The sequence below is a fragment of the Epinephelus moara genome, chromosome 9 (genome assembly GCF_006386435.1).
Source record: "Epinephelus moara isolate mb chromosome 9, YSFRI_EMoa_1.0, whole genome shotgun sequence".
NCBI classification, from domain to species: Eukaryota; Metazoa; Chordata; class Actinopteri; order Perciformes; family Serranidae; genus Epinephelus; species Epinephelus moara.
The window spans coordinates 26,994,840-27,019,583 of NC_065514.1; the positions used below are offsets into that span (position 1 = coordinate 26,994,840).

Genomic DNA, 24,744 nt, shown 5'->3' on the forward strand with positions numbered 1-24,744 from the left:
CAAACACCGACCAGGGACACTGAGCCTGGAATGGGTAAGTCTGTTTAATAATCTTTATTTTATTTAACTTAACATTCAAAAAAAAAAAAAGAAAAAAAGATAAACAATGCATTGACAAGATCAGTGACAAATCTTGCCACATTTCATTGATACAGATAAGACAGAATTTGGTAGTGTATTGTCTTATGCTATCATGTATCTGTATCTGTATCTGTATTTAAGGATTAACATCAAATTTGCATGTATCATGTATTTCAGATGAAGGAGCAACAGGCACAACCAGCTCTGCTTCTACACTACAGCCTGCAGACAGACACCTCATCACCCTCAACAAGTGCTGAAGGAGAAACAGGTACAACCAGCTCTGCTTCTACACTACACTACTACACTTTTATTTTGCCATTTATTGTACCTACCAACAGCAGCTCAACAATAGCTTCTGCTGAGTTACAGCAAGACCACTTTTATAAACCACATGCAGAACTGCAGTACACAGTAATACTAGAAAAAGTAGTAACAATAATGGTGATTAGTCTGGCTTATTTACATTTGCTAATGATTATTATGGACAGAAGGATTGCCTTTCACATCAAAGCAACAATTTTTGTTATATTTTGTATCAATATATTGCGGACTGGTTGGGACATATTCTAGCATGTTTGAATATTGGGAGTATCGACTTGTAATGCAGTGTTTTCATCATCAGTTTTGCAAGATCTTTTCATCATTTGTGTGATTGTCTGAGAGCCATTAAGGTACAGCATGGCTTCTATAATCTTCAATAATTCACATTAAAGATTCAGTCTGAAACTGACTTTCAGTTAACAAAAGCAGGTTCAGGTGGATTGTTATAAAGAAACAGTTAATAAAAAAAAAAAGACAAATGCAAACAAACTGTGCCAGAGCTGAATCAGTCCTACTTACAATGATTCACTTTATACCACAAAAGTACAGCATGACGGTACATGTCTCTTATCTGTCAGAGTGAAATAATTCCAGTGTATAAGGGAAATATGGCAACAAATGAACCTAAAACAAACACAGGATGATGGCACACCATTTCTGTTGTAGTGAATGGTATGACTGTTGGTTTTTGTTATGCTGCTGCTGTTTCATTTCAGAGACAAATATTGTACTTTACAATAAAACACTCATTTGATAGTTACTAGTTACTTGGCAGATTTAGATTATTAATACAAAACATAAATTAACTTACATATTATTAGATAAAAAAGCTACCAAATAAATAAATAAACAAATAAAGATAAAAAAGCTACCAAATAAATAAATAAACAAATAAATGCTTCAGCTGGTGGGTGACGTAATGCGAGCTCATCTGTTTTGACACAGAAAACAAAACAACTGGCTGGTAACAAATGATTTTGAATTACAGTTAAACAGTGAGCTTAACCATGTTTCTGAAAATATTTCAGATGACATAATCATGGAGGTATTTTATAGACATTGTTGATATCTACATGAAACGAGATGTCAAACAAGTGACTGTTTAAATATGGAACAGCTGGGAATGAGAATGCCTGCACATATCTGAATAACCTTTAATAACAAGTTATACTATTGTATGTTGTATTTGTGCTTATAGTGGTGAAAATTAATTGAGCACATTCACTCAAGTGGCACTTGAGGTACTTGCACTTAACTTGAGCGTCTCCATTTTCTGCTATTCTATGCTTCTACTCCACACTACATCTCAAAGTCCATATGCATCACTAATTATAATCCATTACATTATTCTGAAATAGACAATTTAGCAAAATAAGTATTTTTCCCCCTTGGTACACAAACGCAAAAAACCTTCAAGTAGTTATAAAATGGAATTGTAACAAAATGCAAAATAATATCCCGGATGTATCCCGGATCTAAGAATGGATCCTTATTATTCATAAAGGATATTCCTGTTCTTAGAGGGTTTTTTTTAAAGGAAAGAACAAAGGCAGACGAAATATTAAAGGCTCATAAATCCTGCTGCTGGTAGTGGTGCTGTAGTAGCCCATCATGGCCTCCAGGTGTCGCTGCTGTATCATGGAGATTAATACAAATACACTACAGCGCCATCTCTTGGCCGCTAAGGTTTCTTGACTAGACAAATCCACAAAACAAGTACATAAGTACAGATTTGAGGCACTTACTCTTTACTTCTATTTTATGTCATATTTCCCGCACCACTTTATTTATTTGGCAGCTTTTGTCTACACTAATATCTTATAAACAAAACAAAAGATTTTATTAAATGTTATGCATTGCTGTAGATTAAAATACCCAACAGAATATGAAATATCATCAGGAGTACTTATACCTTTTACACTTGTAGTGTGAAGGATTTATGGACAACTACTGGCTTTATTTCCTCAATTATTTATTTCAGGATATATTTCATAGCCATATTTGTTTATTTGGTAGGTTTATTTATTTTAAAATGAATTGAACTGGCATTCAATGGTAATAAGTTGAGTTGACAAACCATATGACTGGGACATGCTTGGGCCAGTTTTGGCATTTTGGTGGCAAAACTGCAGCCCAGTGATGGCAGTGTTGGCAGCCGGACTCTGGCCAGTTTATTTTGCCTGATTTTGGGGTGTCATTCATCCTGAGTGTCAACCGAGTTAGGCAACTGGATGGGCCTGACTTATTTCTTCCAGTATGCTTAGTTTGGGCCAATGCTGAGCTAGGTCATCTTTGATGATGGCCCAGTGATGCCAGTGTTGGCAGCCACAGTGTCATTCATCCCAAGTCTCAGCTGAGTCGGGCAACCGGATGCGGCCCAAATTACCTCTTCCAGCCTGGCGAGTTTGGGCCAATGCTGAGCTAGGTCATTTTGAAAACAGCCCAATGATGTCAATGTTGGCAGCCAGAATCTGACAAGTTTATTTCGCCTGATTTTGAGGTGTCATTTAGCCAAAGTCCCAGCAGAGTCAGGCAACCAGACGTGGCCCAACTTACTTCTTCCAACCTGCCAAGTTTGGGCCAGTGCTGAGCTAGGTCATTTTTGATAACAGCCTAGTGACGCCAGTGTTGGCAGCCAGAATTAGGTCCGTTTACTTGGCCAGATTTTGGAGCATTCTGTCATTTACCCTGAATGTCAGCCGAGTCAGGTAACCAGACGGGCCTGACTTATTTCTTTCAGCGGGTTGTGTTTAGGCTGATGCTGAGCCAGGTCATTTTCAATTATGGCCCAGTGGTGACAATGCCAGCAGCTGGAATCTGGCCAGTTTATTTGGCCAGATTCTGGAGCGTCATTCATTCTGAGTCTCAGTCGAGTTAAGCAAATGGATGCAGCCCAACTTATGTCTTCGGGCGCTCTGCATTTGGGCCAATGTTGGGCCATGTCATTTCTGATAATGGCCCAGTGATGGCAGTGTTGGCAGCCAGAATCAGGCCAGTTTATCTGGCCAGATTCTGGAGCGTAATTTTTTCCAAAGTGTCAGCTGAGTCAGGTAACCAGAAGGGCTCTGACTTATTCCTTCCAGCATGCTGTGTTTGAGCCGATGCTGGCCCATGTTGTTCTAGATTATGGCTCAATGATGCCATTGTCGGCAGCCAGGGCATCATTTATCCCAAGTCCCAGCCAAGTCAGGCAACCGGATGCGGCCCAACTTACTTCCTCTAGCCTGCCGAGTTTTGTCAATGCTGAGCTCGATCAATTTGGTAACAGCCCAGTGATGCCCATGTTGGCAACCAGAATCAGGCCGGATAATTTGGCCTGGTTCCAGAGTGTCACTTCTCCTGGGTGTCAGCTGAGTCGGGCAGCCAGATGGGTCTGACTTATTTCTTCCAGCATGCTGTGTTTAGGCCGATGCTGAGCCAGGGCGTTTTTGATAACGGCCCAGTGATGTCACGAAGTTCACTGACAAAACAACTGTACTGTGCTATATATGTTTTCCAAACAAATACAACATGCTAACCTTCTTAGCACAAACCTATGGCATTTTATAATGTATAAATTAGCCTAGTGGCCGGCAATCTTTCCCTCTTCTCATAAAACCAGGGACAACAGCAACGTTTAACAAAGGTAACGGCACACATTACAACTCACAAGATTCACTGACAAAACAACTTTCATACTAAACATGTTTTCCAAACAAACACAAAATGCTAATGTTATTAGCACAAGCCTATGGCATTTCTCATTGTATAAATTAGCCTAGCTGCTAGCGATCTTTCCCTCTTCTCATATAAACCAGGGACAACAGCAACATTTAACAACATTTGACAAAAATGTCCACCTGTCATTTAGCCATTTGTTATTGTTGCTATACCATCCATTTATCATGGATGGGATAAAAATGCATTACAGGGTCAAACAATGGATTTTCATGCTGAAAGTTGGGATTTTCAAATTTAAACCAAAATCACCCTCCTGTGACCTTTTGTCGGACACTTTCTATGAAATGGACATTTTTGTCCACTTGAAGGGTCATGGATAGGATAAAAATGCATTACAGGGTCAAATAATGGATTTTCGTGCTGAAAGTTGAGATTTTGAAATTTCATCCAGAATGACACCTCCATGCAAAAAAATCACCCCCCTGTGATCTTTCATTTGTCTGTGAGGGAATTTTTGAATTTTGGAAATGGACAAAAATGTCCAGGGGTAACACAAGGGTTAAATTAGCCTAGCGACGAGCGGAGATTTCCTCTTCTCATATAAAACCTGGTCTCAGCCGAGTCGGGCAACTGGATGCAGCCCAACTTAGGTCTTCCAGCGTCTTACTGTTTGGGCCGATGTTGGGCCATGTCATTTTGGATACCTGGGTAGGCTTAAAACATAATGTCAATAAAGTTGCCATGGTAAAAGTGGTCATTCTGACTCGAACTATCTGACCATGACGCACTACTACTTATAGTCTGACAGCCATTTCACAGATATTTATTACACAGGGAGTATTACACTTATGCTGTCCCTACTAGCTAAAACAAGTCAAAATGTCAGCAGAGGAAAAAGATCTATTAGCCTGTTTCATGTGTTTAAATCGGTTTCTCGGCAACAAGTTCAACAGTGTTTAGGATTTTCCCCTGAAAGAAGAACCATGCGCCAGATGAGGAATTAATCACTCTTTGCAACAGGATTTGGTGTTAAGTGTTTATTTCATTATCATGTGTCAGAATGGTACAAAACGTAGGGTCTGAACATTAGGAAATACAGTTCAGTTGTCCATTGTTACAGACATCCTGCTTAAAAAGCCAGTGTTCAGTCCACTTGGCAACAATTAGATAATAAAGGCCTTGTCACGTGATACAGACGGTGCTGATTAAAACAAGTCTGTCCATCCAGCTTAAAGTTAATGCTCAACAGTGATTGCTGCTAGGGGTTAAGTGGTGTGGCTTTCAGTATGGCTATAATGCACACAAGTTCAGCATCTGCAAACTCATGCTGCAAGATGAAATAGATGTGAACCCCGAATAAAAGGAACTGTTTTCATATCCCTGATCTACAGGCATCAGAATACAGAGATGAGTGAATCATACATAGTAAATACAATCATGTATTCAAAAAAGGTTTTATACACAGGTAGCGATTAGATGTCAATGCAATCATGGCAGTTTTTTTGAATAATGCGATTTCTGAGTTCAAGTGAAATGGTTACAACCGTCCAAAAATGTACACACTTCAGAAATATTACAGATATTAACAGTGTGTGGGCACCACACTAGAGGGAGAGATCATCTCCATTTACAGTATGTTAGATTGTCATGACTTGCTTCTGTTGAGTTGTGAAATCCTGTCCTTTTTTGGGAAATGAGCTGTGTCCACAGAAATCAGCATGTCACTGTCTGCTGTAAAACCCCCTCTTGATCCAAATGAGTTAATCCTGTCAGAATTAACTGATAAATCACGCTGTTTCACACAAACTACACTACTTAAGGCAAGAGCATTTCGTACTTTGAAGAAATTCAGGAGAGGCAACACAAAAGATCAAAACAAAACTTTGGGCACATTTTAGCACATAATTAAAAAAAAAAAAGAGCTAATTGATTTTTTTTAAGTTAGGTTTTTTTTTTAAGTGTTTACATGAGAATGGGCCACCTCTGACATGACACTAATTAAAGTGCCTGCGTAAGAGTTTTCAAGTAACCAAGGGATATTTTGACTAAAACTTCTTCTTTTGGTTCTCTGCAAACAGCTGACTAACCTCAGCTAAGACCCGTCACCCGATTCAGTGACGCTGACAAGCAGGAAAGGGAGTCTGGCTGCGGGTTTTAATGTGCTCATCTTGTGACTCAGAGGGAAGTGACTGTTGAGGACTGTATGGCTGCAGTCACAGCTCTGGAGGTCAGGACAAAAAGGGTATTTGTCAATATAAATCCAAACGTTAGCAGGAAAATGTGACTCAGAAAATTTGGCTGACTACAGATGTGTCACAATGCTGACATAGATTGAATATGACAGAGCTGAAATGGCGAATGGACGGATATATGTAAAGCAATTTTAGCAAATCCAAGATGTGACTAGCATTCCAGTGATGCCCTGAGAAAGATTTCTATGGCACTCTCAAGCTTCAAGAGTTAAATACACTAAAACCGCTGTACCAAGGATCAATTCAGGGTCATAAAAAGAATATTTAGCTGTGACTACTCAACCTCTGATGACCACCACGTTAAGGCCAAAAGACATTTGATACAACTGACAGGCATTGTTTCAACATCCTAATTTGACACTGTGGTGCACTGCAGGAAGGAGATTTTTAGTGTCAGCAGCAGTGACAACTGCACTGCACCACCACAATGAGCCATGTTACTATCTCTTAGTTTGGAATGACGTACCAGTCTTCCCACAACTTGTCCCTATATCTGTAACCACCTACTGCAATAGATTATTTCTATTTTTATAATGTGTATATACTGCATGTGCTAGTACCTAAATGTCCTTATTTGCACTCATTATTTGGCAACAACAGGTCACTACCTGTAAAGTGTACTGAAAAACATGTTTTGTCTCTTTCTTGGCACCACAATAATTCATCAAGAGCAGAAATGCCACTTAAAAACATGTCGAACAAGTTCATACATACTGGAAAAGCTGAGATTTCCTTTAAATTGCTGAGTTTCACTGATGTCATCTGTTCCTTTTTTTTTTTTTACTTAGCCTGTGACCTTTGCTTACAACTCAAAGCTGGCTGCTAGTCAACACAGTCAAGACTGAGGCTCTTCTTTCAGAAGTGGAGCAAATTACCTATGACCCCGAGAAGGGCATTTGGATTTAGCCAGGGACTCAGTGGAACAAAATTCACTGTGAACAAAGGTGCGATTATATTATTACAGTAAAACTTCCCATAAAACCTCTTTAAAAAAATAAGTTAAATTCAAAGCAAAACAGCTGGTAACAATAAGACCACATAATATGTGACTGATATAAAACATTTCAGCTATACATTTTAGAACACACACAAAACAAGTCATGAACATGATGTTTGTGATTATTAACAGGGCATGCGGCTTGTGAAGGATAAGGCCATATTAGCAACAAGATGCCTGGCTGGAGTAAACATAGCAGGGTTACTCCAAACGATGCTATTAAATCCAAGGTCTTAACAAGAAAAGTGTTTCAAGCAGACAAAGCATGTTGCACTAATTTGGACCATGAATGTGGAAATCACATAGTCTGCATACTCTGGAATAAATGTTTTCCCTCGGGTAGGATCAGTCAGAACCAGTTTCCTTCACTATAATTTCCTGTTTGTCCTCAGTTTGCTCTTCAGTGGATAAACAAAGCGCAGAAAAATGTCCAGTTTACCCTGATGTAAACTGAGCATGATAAATAGAGGGGCTAACATACAAACAGCTGGGCACTTGAGTCACCAAAAACAACACTTTTTCTTTTAGGGACCGGCAGTACCTTGCAGCTAGTTAAGACTCTCCTGTCTCACATCTGCAGGAGTTCATCCTCTTGGAGGTAATAATCATCTTAAGTCTCTTAAAAGTACTGTGATTCTTGTTTTTCATCGACATATTCTGGATGTATGATTAGCATTGTGCAAGTTTGCGTAAGTTTTAATTTAACGAAGACAAAGAAATCGACTGTGACGGAGTTTTCTAATTGAGTCCCCTGTACTTCCTGTCAGGCGGGGGACACCTTGTGTTATTACTATCTAGTCAGGTAAGCAACACGTACATCAGCCTTCAACTAAACAAAGGTCACTTAAGATCTTTGACAACAAGTATATGTTCCATAAGCAACTTAAAATAAAATCATACACAAAAACAGCGAATCAATGGCTGTGTAGAATGTGTGGCATTCAGTCCCTCACTGGATATTGATCGCGTCTAATTTTAATGTTGAACCAATCTCAACACAGCCTGTGTCCCAGGCCCAAGCATGATACCAATGTGTGGTAGCATTTAAAAGTACCTCATTATATAGCTCAAAGCCAAAATAACTTCTTGACCTTGTTTCTTGTCCAATCACAATCAATCTCACAAACTTTGATAAGACACACCCGTAATGTGTGTGATGTTAAGTCATATAAAATAAAGTCTGTGCCACCATGCCTACTGAAGACATGTTGTTTAGAAAAGCAAGAGTTCCACACCACAGCTCCCACACAGTTTAGAAATCACCTGCCACTCTGACTAACGTTACAAATTAACAGCTGCAGGGTATTTAGACTTGCACTGCAGTTTGTCCCCTATTGTTTCTCTGATGTTCTTTCATCAGTCCTCTGAGTTAAGGCCTAAGCTGTGAGATCAGTTGTGGGACGATCTGTTGACCGTTGATCGTCAGAGTTATTTTGTTCACATAAAAAGATGCCTCCGAGCATGTTGGGGGTGCAGAGAGCCTGAAGAAAACAACAGGACCAAACGTTCATGCCTCAACAAATTGGCTGTCAGTTGCACTTTAATTTATTTACGAACATCTGCCAGTATTCTGAGCCACACGGGGCGCCGCAACTGCAAATGTAACTGTATAAATTTCAAACGAAAAATTTTGAGTCTCAAGGCCAGAGGAAGTTCAGGCAAACACTGCTTTGAGCACGTTCATTTGGCGCATGTGTCCCATGATCCGCAAAGAAATGATAGTGAGCACATTTAGCTCACTGGCAAGGCTGAATCATGCAGTTTTTTTCAGTTCTCTCTTATAAACAGGTTTGCTTTAGCAAGGTCCTACTGTGGCATGCATATTCAACATCGCCTGCTTCCATCCTTGCAGCTTTATATTCGGGATGATATTACAGAAAAGCCACGTTACTGAACCAACAGTCATCACCGAGATTATTCTTTGGCGACCATATAACTTGTGATTCCCATTAACATCCTTGGAGGTCTTGAAATGCCTTGCTTGTACAGGTTCTGCCAGGAGGGCCCCGAGCACCAATCAAACAATAAGCCATTTTTCGGAGCCTGCATGGCCGACACTGCTGCAAACTTCTAGTTTGCATATACAAACAATATCACCACTCTATTATTTCTTAAATCAAACTTCTCTCCTCTGCAGCTTTCCACTGGGGTTTAGTTCAAGCTTGCTCCTTATCGGCCCTCCAGAGCTGCTCTTTGACTTCTGGCGGCAGCGTGTTGAACAGGTCCTCCTCCACCACCAGACTGCTCCTCTTCAACAGCCGACACTCACCGAGCTCCACCGGGAGACACTCGAGACGGTTCCCTCTCAGCTCCAGCTGGGTCAATCCGGTGAGTTCCCCGAAGCGTGATGGCAGCGTCTGCAGGCAGTTGTTTCCCAGATTCAGAGTACGCAGCTTCTTGCACTTGAACAGTTCTGGGGGCAAAGTCTCGATCTGAAGTGGAGAGGATAAGGAAAAGAATAATAAGGGGTGTAAGTTAAACAGTGAACAGAAAGCCTGAGTTGTCAAATTTTTTAATCAATATGCATTGGCAGGTGAGGCCACAATCTGCAATGTGAGCAAAGGGCATTAAGAAAATGAGGTTCAGTTCTAGTCAAAATAAGATCAGAGGGCAATCGGGCTTTGTTGTTAGATTTAAGGTTAAAAAGTCTCATTAACAAATTTAGGATAATGGGGAAAAATGGCTTCAAAGATGTCAATGAATAAGTTAAAACCAGCATTCAGCAAAACTATATGTAATTTTTGTTTATCTAAAAATAAATTTCAATCTGTATTCATTGATTGTCCAAAGAAATCACATCCTCTTTAAACACCTACATGGACACAATATTCATAATTATGCAACTAATTTGAATTGATAATGTGCCAACAGTGTGAAGAGGAGTTAGATAAGAGAGGCCTTAAAAACACAAGAGACACCAGAGGGGTCCTGTTTAATGGAACTATTTTTGGCTGCACACAAACCTGCTGGAACCTATTTTCAGAGCGCAACCACACAAGTAAACGCAATAAAACAGCAGTAATAGTAGCCTTTATTTAAAACACATGATCCTGAGTGGAAAGCAGTGTTTTCAGGAGAACTTTTCACAGTGAACAGAATGAAATTCCTGCATTGTGAAGCAAATTAACAGCATTTTATTAAGAATGAAATGATCCACTTCAGCCAAAGCCAAGCTTAGTTGTTTGTAGGTTTGTGTCAGTTTTGACACTTCAAATGTCCTTTGTTTTTTCTAGTAAAGTACATCAAAAAACTTCCCAAACACACTTCGGTTTTAAAGCCTAAGAATTGGCACTAAATGCTTCAACAGAATCTGTCAAACCAGACATGTCAACAGGTTATACACAAGTCACTGAAACAGGAACTAACTAGGAGTCCTTTTCATTATACTACCATATGCTTTAGTACATGTGATGTTTTCTGTGCTGTAGACAAGTTGTCATTATTCCAGTTTGTTCCCTTCACCTCCTTACCTGTTAAAATGCAACGATTTTTGAAATACTATTAATTATTATGTGATATAACGCCTTTTTACTGTATTTTTGTTGTATGTACTGTATGTGACTGTATGTCTATTTGGACGTTGGAGTCTGCAATAAAGTTTGATTGATTGATTAAAGCTATTCATGAGACAAGAAGCTGAGTTGTGCCACACTCCTGTCCTTAGAACATTACCCTGGAAAAAAAAGTTGTGAGACATTTGTTAACTATGTGGCTAAACTAGTTTAGACCAAGGATTTGAATAACACAGACTCAAGACTTGTTTGCTCAGCATTTTAATTATAAACTGTCACATAAATGTCACAAATTACATGTTTTACACAACAGAATGTTCCTCCTGTCAGACATAACAATATAACATTAAATGAATAAATAAATAAATACAAAATGATAAACTTATTGTTTTTTTAACACATTTTTCCAAAAGGTCCAAAAATCTTTTAGTGTTGGCTTGCATCGCCTGGAGCTGCTGGTCCTCCTTCTTAGCTTCCTCCTTTAGGAACACTAACAATGCTCCCACATCATGCCTTTGTGGTGGCACCGCTATTTGCGCCAGGCCATGTAGGATCCACTTCCTCACATTCCCGACCACAAGTAGCGGCTCCAGCTCCAGGAGGTGATGAGCCATGACCACTGGAGGCCACAGGCTCATGGTTTCCCAATACACACGAGTCCCCATTGGCCTTGTGCATGACAGAAAACCACGGCTGTTGTGTCCTCCCATTGTCTGTCCCTGCTCTTATCAGTGGATTTTTAGAGCTCCTGGAAGATATCAAACATGGGATTTATTAGTGAGATGTAGAATATGATGGCACCCTACAGGCCATGACACACATTGTTTCAGTCAAATAACATGCTTAACGATTGATGATGGGCTCTAAAAAAGTGTCAGCCACATGAATGCAAGTAATTTTCTTACTGTCCTAACATGATATCCTTCTAACATGTGTATATACCTACAGCATCTGCTTTTTATCGGACCTTGGAGGTTATAAGGCAACATTTGATACCATGCTTTATAAAACCCAACACTTTCTCATGTGAAAGTACCCAACCCATGAAAGTAACACATTTTCTAACCAAGGTCCGATAAATAACAGATGCTGTACAACACAGACGATAGGAGAGTGCTGATATGACATAACTAAACGAGTTGTGAATAAAATATGCGTAAACACATGCTGCATTAACATTACATTACATTTCAAAAATAAAATAAATTAACATAAGCAGCACTTACGTTTGTAATGTTTCTTCACCATCCCGTTCAAATGAGCCAGATGTAGAGGCAGAGTTAAATAGGCCTGTCATGGCTTTCAGCTTAACTCACTTCCAAGAAGGCTGCTCTTGTATGTCTTCGCTCATGGCTCCTCAGAGATCCCTTTTTGCTCCTCAGAGCAGAAATAAGAGCTTTGGGACAGTCTTCAAGATGGAGCACAAGAATGACTCAAATAAGAGACTTGGATTGCACCCGTTGGTAGACGTCCACACCAGCTGTTGTTTGGCTCTGTAGTCAGCGTGCTGCGCTTGTTCTTCTCTGAAATTATTGGCAGGTCGAACTCTAACTTTAAAGGTGTTCCACCACCTACTGTATCGACTAAGTAGAAACTTCCCCTTTTAACTCAATGAAAGTAATTTGGCTTTGCATTAAAGTCTATTTATCAACCATGATTTCATTATTGGAATAATACGTAATATTAATTTCCCATTACCTGCTGATAATTTACCGGCCCCATATATATCATGCATCCCTAATGCCAGGTTCACACTACATGATATCAGCCTGATTCTATTTTTTTTTTTAAATTCTTCTATTTTTACTTTTTATCTGTTCCCGATTGCCTTGATAAAGTTAATGCATTGCAACGTCATTTCAAACTCAACACTTCCTGTATCTGTTTCAAATTAAAAGCCCATTTATAACATCTGTTAAAAGAATCCCTTCATTTTCTAAACAGGCTTTTATTGTGAAACACTTGCAGGAAGTTATTGTGGAGGATTCAGTGACTTGCATGTTTACATGTGGTACTTCAAATGTAGCTCCTGCCATCTAGTGGAGCTTTTTACCTTACTACAACAACATTTCGGCTTGCACGTGAACAGACACAGTGACCGAAATAATAGCAATAATAATAAAAAAAGGACAAGAATAACCTGATGACATCACACATTGTGAAAGACAACCGGGGATAATTGGTGAGTACCGTCATGTAGTGTGTCATGTCTGTCGGCCAAGTCATGGCACGATTTTATGACTCCACAATCGGCTATTGTGACATAGTGACTGTTGGAACAGACAGAAATGTTGTGTCGTGTGAACCAGGCATAAAACAGACCAAAATTATATCAATGTTTTCAATTTGACTTCTGTCTGATTTCAAATCTAAACTTCTATGGACAACTTAAAACTCAGAAATATAAAGCATCGTAAATGTTGATAATTCACAACTGCAAAACTGCCAAAGCCTCAGTCGTGGTTATCTTTAAAGCCATAATGCCCAACCTGTCTCCTGAGATAGCAACATTTATAAGCGTTGACCTTCATAAACACCTTATCTGGCCTTTGAGCTAATCTTATTCACACATGATACAAAGATAGAGGGAATTATCTCTCCAAAAACACAGGAATTATGAATAAGCTTTTACTTAAGTTAAACCATGGATGGGAAATTTAAAGGAATTTTTGCCTCTCACCCTGTTTGCTGTCACAGCGAAGTACTGCAGGTTCTGGAGGAAGCCTACATCAGCATGGATGTTGGTCAGATTGTTGTGACTCAGGTCTAAGAAGCGCAGCTTGCGACAGAAGAAGAGCTGGCTGGGGATCTTCTCTATCTTGTTTCTGTTCAGATACAGCCTCTCCAAGTTGGTAAGTGTTCCGATCTGAATGGGGATGTAGGCAATCTGGTTGTACCATAGCTTCAGGCACACCAGCCGGTGCAGGTGCTGGAAGCTGATGATCTCCTCTATGGTCTTCAGGTTGTTGTCCTTCAGGTCAATCTCCTGCAGGTTGTGCAAACTAAAAATGGAGTGTGGAATGCGTTCAAGGTCGCAGCGAACAAGCTCAAGCTCCGTCAGGTTGACCATTTTCTTCAGGCTGTTGAGCACCATCAGCTTGGTGCCCTCGTTGTTGATGGAGAGCTTCTGGAGGTGCACGCCCACATCCGTCACGACCTGCGGCAGCTTGGTCAGGTTGCTTTTCAGACGAAGCACTTTGAGCCTTTTGAGCTCCCGAAGCCCATCAATGACGATGTAACGATTGTTCTCAGCACTCAGGTTCCCGGTTAAGTGAAGCTCACTGAGGTTCTTCAGGCTGTAGATCCACAGTGGGATCTCCTTGATGTCTGTGAACTTGATGTGAAGAGACTTCAGGTTCTCTCTCAGGAAAGCAAGAGCTGGTGCCTCAATTTTAGCTGGTGTATGATAGAGCCACATCTCTCTCATGTTGGAGAGCTGGGCGATGATTGGTGGGATAGTTACGTCCGGGATGAGCTCCAGCTTGAGCACTTCCAGCTCAACTAGATCAAATACTGTGTCTGGGATTCCACTGAGCATAAACAGATGCAGCTCCTGCTTATCCTGGGAGGTCTTGGTGATGCGCTGCTTCAGCTTCTCCATCGTCCACTCATTGTTCAGGTTCAGCTGCCTTAGCTTGTTCTCGCTCACCTCTGACAGAAACACAGCAAAGCGTTTGGAATAGAGAGGATCATACTGATCTATCATGTGCAGCATGAAGGCAAAATCGTTCTTCAAGTCAGGGATGTCGCTATAGCTGCTTTCCTCGCGGATTGATTCAAAGGAGTATCGTTTGAGGGAGCGGCTGAGCATCCAACAAAGAGTGTACATGCAGATAAGACCATAAACCACCACCAAGCTGATGTAGAAACAGGCCAAAATCTTGAAAAGAGTGGCTAACGGGTGAGCACAATAGAACGTGCTGTACCCTGTTAATTTCTGTATGTTCACTGTGCACACTACACTGAACCTGATGTAGCGCACATAGTAGGCTGTGTAGCTAATTATCAGTACAAACTTGATTACTTTGATGATGGTCTGACGTATATAAAGACGGTATACTATGTCACCCTCCTCTACGTGGATCCTGAACTTCTTCACCTTCTCAAAAAGAGCTTTGGCCTGCTCCCCTTCCTTTTTATCCAAAACCCCAGTTTCAGAGCGATCTACAATTCCTTGTTCAATTCTGGACTTTGTTCGTTGCAGCATGGGTACGCTAGCCTCAACATCCTCGCTCACACATGAGGCCTTCTTATCCATCGAACCGTTCATCTTCCCCAGAGGTTTGGGGTCGCTCTCCTCCACCACAGTCTCAGACAAAGCCCTTGTTGTCCACGGGGAGTCAAAGCACTTGAGGAGGATGGAGACAAAGTGCTCCAGTTTAGAGCTTGTGCGGGGGAACTTGAACCAGAAGTTGCTGCAGGCCAGGAAGATAAGGGTGTGGAGTAGCACCAGATATGGGAAATATTTGGCAAACCAATGTAGTTTGTTCTCGTAGCAGACAGCATCGACGTAGTTATACTGATGACGGTCAAGGTCATACTGAATGCCTTTGGGTTCTGGTGCATAGGCGGTGCTTACATTTGGGGCGGGCATGGTCTCGCAGGACTTGTTGACCACCCACTTGCAAGGCAGGCAGATCATCTTGTCCTGCGTGACCTGCAGCGTACCACCGAACACCGCAATCATCAGCATGACGATTGAGATGTAGTCGGTGAAAACGTCCCACCATGGCTTCAGGATACGGTACGCTGGCTGGGTGTCAGCAAAGTACCGGAGCTCTGTGATGGGAATCATGATGGTTTATCTAAAAAGACAGAAAAAATGGGAAATTAGTGGGTGATCTATCAAATTTAAAACTCCATAAACTCTACTCTTTAAAACTCCAGTGGGCCTCTATTCTAATGAAATGTAATCCCATCGGTTCCTTCAATTTGTGCATTTAAAAGGCTGTAATATACAATATTAGATTGGGCAGTCTTAGGCAGTGTCATTATTTAGGATCCTTGTGGCCTGAAAGTAGAGCCTCTCAGTGCTGGCCTGGTGTATCCAGTACTATCTTCCCAACCTCAGCAAGGAGAAAGGCTGTTATCTGGGTGGTTGGGATCTTTAATGATTCTCCTGGCCTTATTATTGTATTGCCTGGTGTTTACAGCCAGGTAAGGCCCCCTGTGATGTGGACACCAAGGTACTGGAATCTGTCCACCCTCTCCACCAAGAACCCCTTGATATTTGGGAGGGTAATTGGTCAATCAGTCCATCAGTTGATTGACAGGATATGTATTAATAAAATTTTGATGTAATATTTCAGTAATTTCTAAGCATATGGTTACGGTATGATCACACAAAATGAGAAATTTTAAGATTTGTGTGTATTTTCAACACACACTGCAACTAATGATAATTTTCATTCCCTGATGAATTGGTCTGTCTAAAAAAAAATTAAGAATCTAGTGAAAAATGCCCATCAAAATTTCTCAGAGCCTACGGTGACATCTTCAAATATATATACACATCTTTCCAAACAACACTCAACAACCTGAAGACATTTAATTTTCAGTTGATGTAAAGTTTTTGCTTGAAAGATAACCCAAACTATGAATGGCTACTCAAAATATCTGCCGAATACTTTTTTGATGATGAATTAATTTGCACCCTACACCCTTGTGTATCACTAGCTTCTTTATGTTTGGAGCAACAATGCAAGTCTACGTTTGCTAAGGCTTCTAAACAAATTCAAATGTATGTAGTGCAAAGCATCTGCCTCTACGAATAGCTTCAAATGGATACCATATTAATACATGTAGAAAGACATTCCCCCTTCTGCTAGCTCAATGCTAATATACTGCACATAATCACACAGATATGCAATTTGGTACTGAACTCATCATCATACACACAGTCCAGTCAGCATGTTTAAGGTCAAGTAGCACACAAAGACCGGGAGTCATTGTATTAGCTGTAAAGTCTACGGAGCATCAGCCATATCCTCGGCATCCTGCATGCGCCGACAGCACACTGCGGTTCAGAGACTGCAGAGTTAGCTGGAAGTAAAAGGGCCACAGATCCTGACACAGCATGCATGTTCACACACAAGTCACTGTTTCTTCATCTATCACCTGATGTTCAGTGATTTCTCTGCACAAACATTTTCACGGCATGACGAAGTGGTAAAAGCCTCTTCTTTCAGGCTAATACTTCATTCAAATCACATTTTAACATATCAAAAAATACAAACATGAGTGACTATTTCAATTCTTCCATTTTCACTCCTTCAAGCTGAGATTAAATTATCTGAATCAGTGAGGATACTGAACAACAACTTAAACTTTGACTGAAGGCTCTCAGGAAAATGTTAGTGATACCAAGTGAGATTTGGTTGCTGACAACTTAACAAAGAAACCCCAAAACCAAGACTCTCCCAGGCATCCATTTATACTTGAGTATTGTCAAACCACAACTAGGCTACTTCCTCACACGCTATATGTGTAAATAATACAAGAAAATTAGCAATCTCACCAATTTTTTTTCATCAAGTTGTGTCAATGCTTAATGTTAACCCCAGATTAAACTGTTATCTTTGAGAACATCCAAATATCACGTTCTGATGACTTCTGCTTTGCTGTTCTGAAAATGTATCACCCTGCCCGCTCAACTCACCCCTTACTTACAGGAAAAGGATGAAATAGGATAGCTGGTCAAGTGGTCACAAAAAAAGCCTTGTTTTATCCAGTTCAAACCAGAATGGCAGTACAGTCACTGTGGGCCTCCTCTGTGAGGTTGCTGCTTTACTTCAACTGAGAAATCACAGCACACAAAGCTGCCAAAACACCTCTGTGAGCATTCACATGGTATTAGGGACAGAAATCTCTGACACCAATGCAATTTCTATTACACTATGGCCACAGATTAGACACACATCCAAAACTAGAACAGCACAATAAATGTGTTTGACTGCTTACTATCTCTATTTTCTGTGCCAAGCACAAATAGCAGACAAACTTAAAGCAGTAGGCGTGTTCCCAAAGTCAAACTGTATAGATAATGGCCCTTCACATGAGGGCACTGATAAGATCAAGTAAACTGTAACAACAAAGATTCATGTACCATGTCTTAAAATAGAAGTTTTTGAAGACTCATCAGCAGCATCAAGTTACAGCAAACATGCAGTCACTGACATCATTAGGACATCCAAGATTAGTTTCACAATATCCTGGCACAGGACAATAAACAACAATCTGAAGGCAGCTTATCTTGCCTGTGCATCACACTGCATGTCTTTCCAAACCACTCCTCCAGACTTTCTACCAAAGACTTCTCCTTTGTGGAACTAAAGCCAGTAGGCGATTTGATGGGGGAGGAGGGACACGCCATTCCCCCTTGCAAACATACTCGCTTCGACTGGCCTCCTAAGTGAGTGCACAGAAAACAATATGGCAGTGAATTACTGAACCATAACACAAGTTATTCATTAGACTGGGATTCGTCACCTCTGTTAAAAATTAGCAAATCACCTACTGACTATAGCTATCTGATCACTCTCACCACCACCAGAGGAATTCAGTAAACTAGTACTAAAATGCAAACTGGATTAAAAAAAGAAAATGGTCAAGGCTGGATTATAAAGATACTCTGCTCTTGGCATCCTGCTTGTAGCCCTACCCTGGTACATTTCTCCTGAGTTTGTTCCCTGAACAAAGCTGCTTTTGTGTAGGCAGTCATTGTAGATGAGGTCCTGACACATGGGCTGATAGAGGTGCGGGCAAACCTGGCTGCTGTGAGAGGCAATATATTACAGAGCCAACTATAAGCTTCCTCAAGGACAAGCATCTCTCAACTCAAGCTACAGTCAAACAGAAAAACAGAGAGAGAAAATCCTGACTGTACTGTATATTCGCAGTTTATACTGGATCTACCTTTAGAAAGAAAATAAAGTAAACCTGAATTTAAAAATGTAAAAATGTTTAGGGCCCTTTATCATCATTAAGTCAGAATTTTAATTTGTCCAATACTTTGGTTTATGACCAAATACTGGCACATCTCATGACACTCCCATCAACCTCTGCTGAACTTTGTGTTTAGTGCTAATTAGCATGTTAGCATGCTAACACCATCAACTAAGATGGTGAGCATGGTAAACGTTACACCAAAGATCCACTATAACAAAAGATAACACATTACATATTGTGCCAATGGTATGGTACGGCATATACCTAGTCACAGACTTTTGTTCACCTTGACTTTTGCTTACAGCGATGGCCCTGTTGTTGTAGTCAAGTCCAAAAATTCATGTAAATGCATGTTAAAATGAAAAACAGTACACTTATGAGATGAGCTGGGTACGACAGCCCACTGGGCAACCAGAGACTTCCCCATCTTTGGCTCCTTTCAGTTCGGATCTCTCACCCTTTTTGTTTCCTTCTTTAAGTTGTGAATATCATTCTGTTTTTCCTTAAAAATAAAACTTATTTTATTTTATTCTATTTTATTTCATGTTTCAGTCTCAAGTAGAGTCTTAGTTTGTTAAGAGAGATGGTAACATTTAATACAACTCTTGTCTCTTCAGCTCCAGTCAGTGATATACTTCCCCACATGACTGGTGAAGGCTGGGAAGCCATCGGCCATTGTCCAAGCCAAGCTGCACCAATAAAGATAGTCTGTAAAACATCCTATTGGTGCCAATTACTGAAAGAAGAATTTTGTCATTGTGGCAACACATAACACATAATGTTCACTTTAAGTTTAATCAGTGTCAGTAGCGGCACCTGTTCTGACATTTTAACAGGTAATAGTCAATAACATTTAAATACATTTAAGGCTAGTGCCATACAGACACGGGTGTTCCCAAAACAAACTGATGAGGTGACCCTCTCTATCCTCTGTTCAAAACTGCCACTTCCTTGACGTTGACGTTAATGGCGGGCATTTTCAGCTCGCCCTTTTTCATCATCTTGTACAGGTTGTGGACACCTTGTTGTTGTCTCTGCTCCAATGCTGAATGCCTTCTACCATTCAGTGGTGGGGAGCGCACTGTTATTTGCACTATCATGCTGGGGCAGTGGCATGAAGGCTACAGAGGAAAACAAGATCAATAAGCTGCTGAAGAAGGCCGGGTCTGTCCTTGGGACCAGATTAGATCCAATGAGTGTGGTGACTGAAAGGAGGATGTTACAGATGCTTTTGACCATCATGGACAACCCCTCCCACCCACTACATGACACCCTGACCAGGCAAAGAAGCTCTTTGACCAACCGGTTTATCCTGCCTCGGTGTTCTACAGAGAGACATAGACGCTGCTTTTTGCCCACTGCCTTAAGACTGTACAACTAATCCATGTGCTGACCCCCCCGCCCCCTTTCTATTTCCTATGGACAGTCTACACTTTGGTTTTTACTGCTCGCACCTTGTGTCACTGTGTCACTGTGTTTTTATTAGTATTTTTATAATGTGACCTGTGTTTTTATTGTCTATTGTTTTGTATTGTTTCTATTGGCTGCTGTGGCGCTGAAATTTCTCCTCAAGGGGATTAATAAAGTACCTACCTACCTACCTACCTTTGTGACTAGCTAGTTATCTAGCTAACTTGCTAATTTCACAATGCTTTTATGCTAATGATAAAGTGGTTACAGGAAATGAGCTGAACAAAGCTGTCACTCATCTGATGATAGCAATGTGCTTTCCTCACCTGGGACAAGAGTGTGTCGATGAAGCACTGAAGCATGAAGCTGTTAAATTTTACTCATGTAGTGGCTGGCTAGCTCACTGACTCCACCATGTGAGACGGCACATTTGGAGATTATTTCACCAGTTCTTAGCTGTTGAAACCATTATGTCCAAATCCCAGTGATGTGTCCACAGCATGCAGTCCAAAGTAGTTGCTTGACGTAATACTTCACCCACAAATGACCATTTGTAAATCAATTAGTTATGCTGTGTTACCTTAAATTTGTTAAGCTAACCTTGTTTATCTCACATGCCTCCACAAAAATCAGCAAACACACTGATTAATTAATTGATTTGAGACCCCATTAACAACAGCAGAACTATATCAAAACATCTATTTACAAAAAACACCTTAGTACTGGAATCTGGCTTTGAAGAGATTGTACATAAGTTTTACTTTAAGTTCGGGTTTTAATAGTAAGGTTTTAGGAAGTACTGAGCATATGACTGCATAAATGAGGCTTAGAAAGCTGTGAAAATATTCTAAATATAGTGTGCAGTCAAAGTGATATTGACGTTTTTAAGTGGGTCTTTTTTAAGTATGGAACTAAACAACTGAGACAGCATTTGCTTAGTGCCGTTTCATTTAATGTACGTGACATGGGGATTTTCTACCCAAAAGATGTTATACACAAACACTGCGATTCCGTCTATGTTCATAAAAATGAAGACTGACCAAGAGCACAACTTTTTCCCACATCAGGACAAATTATGATTAGGCCCGTTTGAAATAAAATGTGCCTCCCCTGGAAAGAGGACAAGAGCAGGCGGCTGCAGCAGGAAGTGATGACAAAAGGCTGCAGTGAAGTCGGACAGTTTCCCGACAGTTTCCAGCAGCCTTCAGTCTGTACAGGATGTCATCAGAACATTAACATCCTGTCAGATATGATGTTGTTTTTTTAATGTGTTCAGACTCATATATCAGTTTGTTCTTAGTCTACAATTGTTTTAATTATGACATATGTACATGAAAAAGATTTAGCAGCAATCTGTAATTTCTGTTCATGGTTCAACCTCCATTTGACATGAATTCTTATGTACATCAGCATCATGTCAGTTTGCTGCTGCAGAGCACACCTGTCCCCTCAACTACACAGGCTAAATAAATTGTGTCTGACGATTAGTAGGTTAATATTTTCAGAGGAAAAAGAAAAACCAAGACAACAGCTGTCATCAATGGACCTACCCTGTTAAAATAAAGGTTAAATAAAATAAATTAAAGATCAGTCGGATATAATCAGGGCTTCACATCTGTACAGATGTTATTTTAAGAATCCTCACATCCCACTGACCACAAGTCTTTGTGAAGGCTGATACTTAAATAATTAAAACAGTCCAATGTTAATATACAGTAGACTACATATAGCTTCTGATGAATGTATTTAGTCTCTGAATACTAAACGTCACAATCAGTGAATGATGCAGATGAAGTTGCACACAAAACTAACCGGCATGCATTGTGATTGATATGTGCAGGCCTGGTTAATCTTGAATGAGCCTATTAGGACACCATGCTAAGTAAAACTCAACAATTCAAGTATTTTTTTTATTATTTTTTTTTATGCAGGGTAACATGAGGCCAGGAATTGTTGTGGCCCTAAAAACTGCTTAACCCTTTGAATTTAATTTCATAATGACACTGACAAATAAAACTATATTTATTGTTGATCTGATTTATGTTGATAAAAAGTAATTTTCAATACTGATTCCGTGAATAAAATCTGAGCATTCCTAATAAGACAGTATCATAAGATTTTGAATATTTTACATGAACAAAAAATTCCTGACAATAAGATTTTGGTATCTTGCATAAATAACCTTTACCTGTATTTGAGAGGTTTCTGATTTTTATTCATTGGCCTGTTGGGTCAGTTTAGCTACAGCTTATTCTAAATTGGGTGTCTTTATGGAGGTGCGAATGTTAAATGCATTACAAAGCCCTTGCGAAAGTTCAGTCAGGAAGACAATACTTTTCATGCTCAGGCTGTGAGTTTCTTTCTCACTCTGCCATTTACTCCTTGTACGCATGCTCACTCACCATCTCTAGGTGTCATCGTCTGGGTCTGTCAGTTGAGTCATCAGCTGTTTTTCGGCTGACTCACAATTAACCAACAGCACAGCGACACACCTTCTCTGTCAGCCTATCATCGTACTGCTCCTCATTTTTAATATGGTTCTTTCTCTGCCTTTGCTGCAGTGGTGTGCACCCTCCACCTCCCCATCACCATCTAGTCTTTACAGATTCATCTGCCTCATCCGCCTCAGCAGTCAGCAGCCTCAGAGTCAGCAGCCACCACCACCACTGGTGTCTGGACTCAATGGAGGGATTTCTACCATTTCTCCCCTGTTTTTTGGGGGAGTTTTTCCATTATCCACTGTGAGGGTCCAAGGACAGAGGGATGCTGGATGCTGTAAAGCCCTGTGGAGGCAAATTGTGATTTGTGATATTGGGCATTATAAATAAAATTGAAATGAACTGAAATTGAATCTTGCTGCTGCTCAGATGTCTCTCAATCAAAAGATATCTCCCTCTGGTGTCCAGGCGCCAAAGATTTCTGCTAAATCTTAATGAGCACAAATAATCTGTCTATCTGTACTAGGGATGGGGCTGATCCAGTATCGGTATCGGGTTCCGATACCAACGTAATTCACGGATCCACCTGCAGAAATTTCTGATCCACGAGCCGCGTCTGTGCTTTCACGTTGTCTGCTGGAATGATATGATGATTACTACATAGTAGTGTTGCACTGACCGCGGTACTAAAACACGATGGTACATATGATACCATAATGTTGGAGTACTGTAGTACTACAGTACCTCAGGTACCACTACTGTGGAATAAGATCAAAGTCCAATCGCAAGAGCGTGAGTGTCCATGCGGCGTCCAATAACGGCGCGCGCTGTCCACCTGGCACTCGATATGCCGCTGCAGTGGTTTGTATCCAGTGACATTTCAGGTATGAACTGAGCTATTGAGTATCTTTAAGCAGTGAAAGTTATTATTAATTTATTTTTACTTGTAGGTTAGATTATGCTACAGTGATTTGTTTTCCACTACAGAGCTCTATGGTGCGAGCATTTTACTGCCATTTGCGACTAAAAATAGCACGCTGTGTGAGTGGGTGACGGGGGTCACAGACACAGACGGGAATGTATTCCTGTTAAATACGGCGGAGACTCATAGTGCTGCGCGGCGCAAGAACGGCTTACCGGCGACAGCGACTCCAGGTCCAATAATGTCCTCTTCTTGGCGTCATGACTGCCCAAAAGTACCTGAACAGCCGAACTGTGGCGGCACACAGGTATGTGATGTGTCAGAGGAGAAACGAGCCATTCACATTTCGCTCTCTGTGGCAGGTAACGGTCCACAAACCTCACTGCACTTTAGGGACTGTTCGTTACTTATGGAGGGACTGTCAGGGGAGGAGGGTGGCTGGTTGATTTTTATTTTATTTATTTATTTTATTTTGACCCCCCCTATATTAATCACTTACTGATGCTGTTTTTGAAGTATGAATAAGTCAATAAGTAATTTATTCCATTGAAATATCATTGGTTCGTTGACGACGATATTTAGTCATACTTTTCGTTGACGAAAGCAACACTAGTTGGCACGGCCGGATTCAGCTTCCACTCTCCCTCATCCTCATCAGTACCTCATCAGATGATCATTGATAATTCCTGACTGTGTTCGCTTCATTTTTGCTCCTCTCCAGTTTGTCGAGGTTGGCTGATGTTACACAAACACACCTGGAGGTCTGCACAGAAGAGTCCTAGCTTTCCTTTTCCTCGTCCTCTCCTGATGACCACTCATAATTTAATTCAAATGTAATTTTGGGGAAAATATCCATCTTCTTGGTGTAACGCTATAGTGTCCGTTTGTGTCAATGTAGCGAGTGTGACAGTTGGTTTATTAACGGTTGTATTTATATTTATTACACGGCTCTATTAAATGCTGTATTCTGATTGGTCAGTTGCGGCATTCAGAGGTCTGATAATACTGTGTAATGACCGTTGCTATGTAGCCCAGCGTTGCTAGAGACACTTCCCTGACAAGGAGATTCACTGGCTCATTATATTATTTGTCTTTTAATTCTCATTTAAAACAAACCTCACGGACTGCATTTTTTCATCTGCATAATATTGCGAAAATTAGGCCTATCCTGACCCGAAAAGATGCAGAAAAATTGGTCCAC

The 24,744-nt window shown here is 40.5% G+C and overlaps 1 protein-coding gene across 2 annotated transcripts in view; it reads right to left on the bottom strand.

Moving 5' to 3' along the window:
* Window positions 1–5,089: 5,089 nt before the first annotated feature.
* lrrc8aa (leucine rich repeat containing 8 VRAC subunit Aa) overlaps window positions 5,090–24,744 on the bottom strand; it is a 24,281-nt gene continuing 4,626 nt past the window's right edge. The window contains exons 3-5 of one of the 2 annotated variants that reach the window (XM_050052965.1): window positions 22,586–22,966; window positions 13,507–15,631; window positions 5,090–9,746 (exon numbers count right to left, since the gene is read on the bottom strand). In XM_050052965.1, coding sequence (XP_049908922.1) covers window positions 9,471–9,746; window positions 13,507–15,621 — 2,391 coding nt within the window. In that variant the 5' untranslated portion in view covers window positions 15,622–15,631; window positions 22,586–22,966 and the 3' untranslated portion in view covers window positions 5,090–9,470. The remainder of the gene's footprint in view (window positions 9,747–13,506; window positions 15,632–22,585; window positions 22,967–24,744) is intronic. The other variant, XM_050052964.1, reaches the window with a different exon arrangement.